This window comes from Hyposmocoma kahamanoa, unplaced genomic scaffold, assembly GCF_003589595.1.
Source record: "Hyposmocoma kahamanoa isolate Upper Pololo Valley unplaced genomic scaffold, ASM358959v1 210, whole genome shotgun sequence".
Lineage (NCBI taxonomy): Eukaryota > Metazoa > Arthropoda > Insecta > Lepidoptera > Cosmopterigidae > Hyposmocoma > Hyposmocoma kahamanoa.
The window spans coordinates 5988668-5997749 of record NW_020653731.1 but is presented as its reverse complement, the minus strand read 5'-3'; the positions used below and the strand labels follow the sequence as shown (position 1 = coordinate 5997749).

At 36.2% G+C, this 9082-nt stretch overlaps 1 protein-coding gene across 1 annotated transcript; it reads left to right on the top strand.

The window, feature by feature from the left end:
* Positions 1-1133: 1133 nt before the first annotated feature.
* On the top strand, positions 1134-2996 carry LOC113227348. The gene is made up of 2 exons (XM_026460241.1): positions 1134-1186; positions 1399-2996. The coding sequence occupies exons 1-2, from the start codon at positions 1144-1146 to the stop codon at positions 2994-2996; spliced, it is 1641 nt and encodes a 546-aa protein (XP_026316026.1). The 5' UTR covers positions 1134-1143.
* Positions 2997-9082: the final 6086 nt, after the last annotated feature.

Below are 9082 nucleotides of genomic sequence, written 5' to 3'. Positions count from 1 at the left end.
CAATTGTGAACATTTAATAAAGTGAAAAACCAAGTATGATGACTAGCTCTTAATGATTTACTAGTAAAACGCATTTTACTATAAACTTAAATCTAGTATTTTTACTTAACGGGTTTTAGTTTTAAAGGTTTTTAAACAAAACATAGATTTGCCTAAACGCAAAATACATTAATTGTATATATTGTATTTATTTGCAACAAAAATAATAAATGTTTAATATAAAATTATTTAATGGGTTTTCCCTCAATGCCTTAACGTTCAAAAGTCCCAACTTTTTAATTGGGTAAGAACCCAATAAATAGGCATAGGTACTATTCTGTGATCGACTCGCGCGCGTCTGTCCGCCATCGCGTGGCGCCCCGCCCGCGTCCCGCTCCCCTGTTCGTCCAGCTCAGTTCAAACTCGTTTTTACGCCCAGTACCTACTGCGCGAGTTTGATTTGCTTTACACATTAGATTGTTTATTGAGGACATTGTGTGAGTGTAATAAGAATTCAGATGGGGGATCGAGGAAGAAAATTAGTGCAACTAGCTTGTAAACAACCTGCGAAATCTAGTAAGTAACCAAATCTTCTCATAACCTCTAAATAGGTATAGAATTTTAGTTTTTTCTTGTGATATTATCAGTCGATTTCAGAAAAGAGCGTAGCGTACCTTTTAAGTTTTTTAGTTATTACTTTCAAAACAACTCATGAAAGCTAATTTTATGACCGTGCGCTGCGTCTTTTGAACGACTTATTGGGTTTTACCATAAGAATAATGTCTTGACTACTGCAAAACTTTTTAAACGAATTTATTTTTGTATTACAAGTTGCCCAATTATTGCTTAGTTTTATTTGAGACAGTTAAGTTCGTAATTAATTTTTCTTTTTGTTTTAGCAGTTCCGGAAACTTCGGTTCACCCTTTGAGTGACCTTGACGATTCACTAGAAAATGAAACTCTTTACAGAGGTAAGTCGTTTAGATATGTATTTAAAATCTACCTACATAATAATAACATTTTAACTTGTACCTTTGCCATAAATTAAATAATAATAATTTCACGTATCTCATTTCAGGTATTGATGCAAAATCAAGCAGTGACAAAGCGTCTTCAAATTTTTCTTCTGATTTAGATGAATCGCAATTAGATATAGCCCTTAAAATGAACGAAATCATAAATACAAAAAATTTGTCACCTATCCAGGGTAAGTTTTTTTTGTAACCAACATAACTAAGAACAGAAACAAAGGAATAGCGCTACCTGCGTACTTGCTTATATAAAAAGATTTTTGTTTGTACTTAAGTAAAACTCTAGTACGTACTCAGTTTGGAACATGCAGTTTTAATGTTGTCATTATCATTCATGTAGTTGTTATTTATTATTTTTATCTTATTGGTATTTTTTTTTTGTTTTTAGAGCCGTCTACAAGTATGCAGAAAGATAAATTTGTAGAGTTTCCTGATGAGGTATGTTTCTTTGGCAGTGACTATTCAGATGTAGACCCAACTTACGTGCCAGATTCGGCTGATAGCAGCTCAAGCAAAGAAATAAATAAAGCCGGTGCTCGTCATAATATTATCATTCCGGAAAGTCCAAATATAGGAAATAAGCGTCTAAATCATAATAATTTACCTAATGAAGTAATTACGGCAGTTCTTGAAAATCTATTAGACCGAGTTTGGGCCTCTGTTAAGCCACTAAGACGACGTAAGCAAGCCCAACGTCAAGAATGGAAGCGAAACATTGCAAAAAGAAGAAAATCGGCAGGACTACCTTATAAGACAAACGGTATTACACGACCCGCAAAGATTCCAAAAACTGTCAATTGTGATAAGTGTGTTTTTAAATGCACAGAGAAATTTACTTTCGAGGATCAAAATAATCTTTGCAGACATTATTACAGCTTAGATTATATAGCCAGAAAGAACTTCATTATTTCTTGCGTTCAAGTACAAGCTGTAAAGACACGAAGGTTACAAAGGATGTCTAATAAGAAGGAGCGCTCATTCAGTAAAAAATGCTTTTTCCAAAAAGACAGTGACAAAATTCAAGTGTGTCAAAAATTTTTCATGGCTACCTTATGCATATGCGTGGATGTCATCTCTGATGCTCTCAATAAAATGGATTCACTAGGAATTTATACAGGTGATGATCAACGTGGTAAGAAAGTACCTCCAAATAAAATAAAAGAAGATGAAATTGAATTTGTAAAGCAACACATAGAGTCATTTCCTGTTGTAGAGTCCCATTATTGTCGTAAAGACAGTAAAAAAAAATATCTGTCTCAAGACGTAAAATCTATCCTCAATATGTACCGATTGTATAAAGAATTATGCAGAGAGACAGGCAAAAATCCAGTTTCAGAAGCTAAATACCGTGAAATTTTTAATAAAGAGTACAATTTGAGTTTTTTCAAACCGAAAAAAGATCTTTGCTTGCTATGTACAAACTATGCAAAAGCGGAATCTAAAGAAGAACTAGAATATGAGTATCAAGAGCATTTACAGCGTAAAACAGTCTGTCAAGCGGAAAAAGACGCTGACAAAGTTCGTTCTAACAACGATGACGCGTTCATGTCTGTGACTATGGATTTGCAAGCAGTTTTACAAATACCTAGTGGAGGAGAAAGCATACTGTACTATATGCGAAAATTTGTGGTTTATAATTTTACCATTTATGAAGCGCGCCTTCCAAATAACGCTTACTGCCTCTGTTGGAGCGAAATAAACGGAAAGAAAGGCAGTAGTGAGATAGGGACTGGCCTTTTGTACTATTTACAAAATGAAATTCCGAAAACCGTGACGGAAGTCAGTCTTTTCTCCGACACATGTAGCGGGCAGAACCGCAACCAATATATTTCAGCTCTCTTGCTCTGGGCAGTTCAAAAAATTGATCAACTGCAAATTATAGAGCAAAAGTTTCTTGAGAGTGGTCATACGCATATGGAGGTGGACTCAATGCATGCTGCTATAGAAAATGCAGCAAAAAAAAACTTCAATAAACAGCGTTCATGATTGGAAAAACGTGTTCAAGCAAGCCAGGAACAAAAGAATTAAAACATTTAAAGATAATCAGGGCAACAATCAAAAGTTTGAGGTGGACAATTATAAAATAAAAGAGTTTAAATATGACGAGATGTTGGACCTAAAAAAACTAAGTGCCACTATAATGCGAAACAAAAATAAGGATGACATGAATCAAGCAGTGAATTGGTTAAAAATTAAGAGGATTCGATATGTTAAAAGTGATTTAAAAATCTATTTTAATTACGACATGTCACAGAATTTCCGATCCATAGATGTCTCAAACCGATCTTATACTACACCGAAAACACGAGCCACAAGGCGTTCAAACCCACCGTCTGCAACAGTGCAATTGCCTGATGACTTAGAGTCCTTATACTTCAGCCAATTGCCTATAAGTGCTGATAAAAAGAAAGATTTGGTGACAATGTGCAACAAAAAAATTATTCCTGAAGAATTTAATCATTGGATTAAAAATATGAAAACTTTTAACAGCAATGTTTCAAGCAGTACCGACGATGATGTATAACAAATTCAGTATAAGTTTTCAACTACTTTTGTCCATATTATTGTTACTACGCCATGTAAAATCATGATTAAATAATAAGTCAGTCATTATTGTATTGCTTATTAAAAACAGTCTTTAATACAAAATATTCCTTTTCATTATGCTAATACCCAATAAGTCACCAGCTTATGCTAATTAATTTCCTTTTACAAAAAAATTATACACTTAAATGATCAATGTAACATTGAAACTAATTGTCAACAATATATCCCTAATTATAAAAACTAGAAGTCAGATGATTTGATTTATTCAAATAGTTTTATTTATGAGCAAACTTTCAACATTGAATATCTCCGAAGTTACTTTCAACTACTTATTGGGTTTGAGCACGGAACCCTCGATATACCATATATACAGTTTGTTCTACAGAGGAGCAGCAGTTCTGCAACGTTGCTTAGCCCAAGTATTCCTTGTTTCTAGTAACCGAAACAATAATCCTCTTCTTTATTCTGCTTTAGCAGATAACACAGGTCTGCAAAAAAATATTTATCTTTAATTTAATATTTATCTGGTACAGAGTACTAAAAAAACGACCTCAAAAGTTCATGGGATTACATCTATTTGCCAAGTTTTATTGAGATCGGTTACCGGAAAATGCGCGAAAACAGATTCAACCCCTAGTTTGCCATCCTTAGAGGTGGAATATTTTTTTCAAATTTAAATGGGGCCACTACTGTGGTGGGTACCACAGTAGTGGCCCTTTCAGTGTGGCAGTACTTCCCTGGACGAACTCTTTCACAAGGGTCTCTACTACTACTAAAATATCACTACAATATGAACATTAATATGAAAACTCCGAATACAAGTGGCTACCGGCTCCACCTGAGTAGGTTCCCTGGCCAACTTTTTCAAAGAAATGTCATCATGTAAGTCTACATTCAGAATGGTGTTAAATCAATTCCCCAATAGCTGCAGCAATTAGAGTAAAAGATATTATGGATGTCGAGGAGCTGTGTTGGATTTGGATCAAGTTGCAAGAAATAGGCGAGTGCACGAGTGGCTGCAAATCAGCACTAACCCGGATCATGTTTCCAAGCCAATAATATAAGCTTAATCACTTCCTTTTGACCAGAGATGAGCAAGTGCCCAAGTTTTAACCCGGCGATTTGTTAACAGTTTAAATCGGGTTAAAACCCATTAACGCACGAAATCGAGGGCAAAACCTATTAACAATTAAATATGTGTTGTAAATCGAGTTTTGTTCAAATTGATTGACATCATTACAAAATGTTTATTGCATTCTGATCTAGACGATTTTAGCCTTAGCCGATATTAAGCCTTTCTATTGAATTGGTTCGCTCGAAAATTGCATTAAAATAAATCGATACGAAAAATCGTGAAAGCGTATGTACTTTAATCGATTTTGAATCGTAATGTTTATGCATCTTTAATAGTGCGAATCCATTTAGATCGCAAGGTGGGTATTGTGTGGAATTGCTTCTTTTTCGTCTAAAAGAGGTTTTTTGCACATAAATTTGTAATAAGTATAGAATTACATTAAATTCCGTATTCGCCGTATCTGCCCACGATTTTGGGCACTAATGCGATTAAAATCCGGGCGGATTAATTAGGTTTTAACCCATTCCCATCTCTGCCTTTGATTAACTATAATAATAATGTGGTTTAAGTGTTAGGATCGTTAAGGCACATTATATTTTGTTATTTTTATTTTGATAATATACAGGTAAGGTAAAAAAGACAATGGAAGCTTAAATACTCGAAAGTAAAACTAGGATTTTTAAATTATATGAATGAAATTTGGTCCCCATGGCAAAGTGCCCAAGATGCTGGCAGCGTTCTCCCTTTATATTGCTATGCTAATGCGTTGGAAAGACCGTGGTGACCCAGAGCACTTACGTCGCAAGGACGCCGATGAGGGGAGCAAACTGAGACACCAAGGCGGAGGCCTGCGGCTATGTGAATGGTCTCGGCGCTCAGGAAGGTACCGGTACTGGCAGAGGGGAAAGCGTGTAGCCAGTGGCCAGACTCCCAGCTGGACGCCGCTTCCAGAGGCGCTCCGTCTATTGGGGTGCAATGATTCATTAAGTCATTTAAAGTAAAAAGACTTTAAATGACTTTATGAATCATTACACAGCACAGTAAATTATCCTAGCTCCTTTGAATTTTGGGGTCGGACGGAGAATTTTCGTTGGGGCAAACCTGGTTTCTGACGTTTCTGGACTCAATTAACCACGTCACCCTGCAGTTTGTTGGCGGAAGTCTGAGGATACTGCCTACGAGGTTGACCGTTCTGTAGATTGAGGACAAACAGGCCAGAAGAGCTATGGCGGATATACTCTTGATGCCTAGATCACCATGTCTGATGGGGAGGGTAGCTTGGGTCCAGGCGTTGTGGGTGAGATGAACGTTGAGAATGGATTGAAGAAGAGCTTTTTAGTGAGAATCTATTGACATCAACTGGTTATGGAATTTCCAAGCCGGATAGCGGCGAAGTACGTTTGTAAATTTAAGAAAAGGCAATATTTTAAAAAACAGATGGCGTAGTGGGTGTCTAGGCTCAGGAGCCTATCTGTACATGAGTTAAGCTTTGAGATTGAATTTTGGAGAAAGGCTGGAATTGAGTCTTCGAATATAGGTGCACCCAGAAGCTTAAACTTGGATTCGTCGGTGAGAAGAATGTTAGGGGCAAGAGTATTAAGATCTGGAATGATTGTATCCCCGTTAGGATAAGATTGAGGGATGTAAAGTTCGCATTTATTATTATTATGCACATTATTATCATTGTAAACTAAACCCTCAAAAGCCAAATCCTTCGAAAAACAGTTTTTGGATCGAATTCTCCCATCTCAAAACTACGCAAATTGGTAAATGAATATAGTGACCTACTTCACACTGGCTCACTTAAGAAACAGAACACATTCCGTTATATGACTCTATTATTTATACATTTTTTTATAAGAACAACCGTCCTCAAAAATTTGTGGAACTACATCTATGTGCAAAGTTTTATTGAAATCAATTAACGGAAAATGAGTGAAATCCAATAAACCAGTTCCGGTTTTTAATTTGCACCCTTACTGGTGGAATATTTCCTATAAATATGAATTGGACCACTACTGAGGTCCAACAAAAAAATACCACATCATCTTTGCCTACGCGTTGCCAGATTATGATTCCATGTCGTAACGTACTTGGTACTTGGTACTTGGTGCAACGGGCTGGTTTCCGCAACTCGACGACAAAGCGCCTATTTTGCGTGTGGTATGTCGTAACGTAAAAGACTTCAGGAAGGAGAGTATTCCACATCTTGCAGGTTTGAGCGACGTACGCGATGCCCGTGTGGTCTCAGAATACCAGGTATCAAGGATTTGGGAATGAGCTCTACTCTTTTGGCGAGAGGTGATGGTGAAAAGTGGGTAAAACTTTCTCAGAGCTGCAAAAGGAAATACTTCAGGAGGGAGATCATTCCACATCTTGCAGGTTCGAGGAAGGAACGTACGAGATGCCCCCATGGTCTTACAATGCCAGGCATCTAAGATGTGGAGATGGACTCTACTCCTTTGGCGGGAGGTGTCCAAAAATGTCAATTGACTCTAGTCTTGAATAGTCCTAAATTGTACTTTTTTTATTCCATTCCTTTGCGGTACACATTACAGAAGAGGACGCAAAGCATTTCATGCGAATGAGTGGTATATGAATGATTGATTGAGTGTTCCGGACTTTTTAGTTGACCGCAGGAGGAAGAGAGAGAACACTTCAATATTTTTATATTTATAAGGTGGTATTCAGCGTTATTTAGGCCAAAAACCATTTAAAATCCAGAAACACAGATCTGATACGGGCACATGTAGAAACTCGTAACGTCTGCTGATCTGTTCCGCTGTTCAGCTGGGACAGCGGTAGCTCCGGTTTGGTACATAGTCGCTGTTTTGGGTCCTGCTGGATCGGAGGAACTTTTCTCCATGTTCGATCTTTGTATTAATAATAACAATAAACTAATGGAGTATTTTCCCAAAAAAAAAAACATGAATACTATGGTAGTTTATGACACTTAAATTTAATTACAAATAAATATGTTCAAAATAGTGAACCGTATATATATAAAATTCAATTCAATTCTATTCTTTATTGCATTTACCATAATGTTACGAGGATAACAATGGCTTAAAGCTAAGGTTTAAAAGGCTTAAAATTGTTAGGGACTGTATAGTTTTGCTCGTTCTTCATTTATTTTATACAATTTGATATTCATCATAATAACATCCAAAAAAAATATATATTGCAAATATTTATTTCTCCTGTTATCCCTGTATAGTCCAGCTGTGAATTACATAGGACGTATAAATGAAGAGTGGCTATTGCAAAAACGTTATCCCTTTTTTCATGTCACTGTACAACGCAACAGTAGCCATTGCGATCCACAGTGACAAGCAAGTGATCTATGTAGCTGCTAAATGTTTATCACTTGAGCCGGAGAAAAGCACTTTCAATCGTTAACCGTGACCAATTGGGTCAAGTGAACAGCGACTGCGCTTGGTCACGATATCGCTTTGATTGTCTCATTTTGCATGTCATCGTGTATGTTTGAAAACTTCTATGGGTTTTTAGGGGTAGGAAGTGGATTGATTTTATTTATTATAATATTGGCATTGCTTTAGAGAGCGAATAAATAATAAATGTATCAGATTGTAGTTTTCCTGTAAACTGCAAGTAAGAACAAGAATTCTAGCGTGAAAAGACTATTTTCAAATTGTCGTTGTTGTCACGGTCATGGATAATCTGGTTATCGGTCGCATGCTCTACTTTGAGAAGAAAATAGCATTTTATTGCACACAAATTACAAACTGTGACATGAATTCGGACTGTTGGTTCCTAAATATGAATATTGTTGGATATTTAGTAGTTCAAGTTGTCTTTATCATCCTGTACGGGATCCATCCAAACTACTTTACTATTATGCTATTGTTAATAAATATTTTACTTGATAAATGCGAATAAATATCTAATTGTAAACATAGACGCCGTTTTCTCGTGGTCTACTAATTTGTCTCCCTAGTGGGATAGATAGATAGATAAACACTTTATTGCTCACATACAAGAACAAGAATAGTACATAAATAACTTAAAACTAATGTGGGCAAAGGTGGTCTTATCGCTAAGAGCGATCTCTTCCATGGGACTACGAGGGAGATTGGTTTCTTGTGGTCCCACTACCATTTCACTACTTCCTGTAGTGAAAAATTGAATACGACGACTATCAACCTTATAGTGCTGAAAATAAAAAATAATAATTTTACGGCCAATCCGCATTTAATAAAGCTAGTATTTTCAATAGTATATACTCGTACAGTAGATTTTACGGGAGCTTGCAACTGCAAAGTGAGATACAGGAACTAAAATAGCAACCCTTTCAGTTTTTGATTCATTCTATGCGGGCAAATCAGCCTTATAAATGAATAGAGCGATTTCAAGATTTCAACTGTAATTTGCTTCCCTACGAAGAATTTTTTTTTTGTTTATATTTTCAACATAAATCTATAAAACAGCT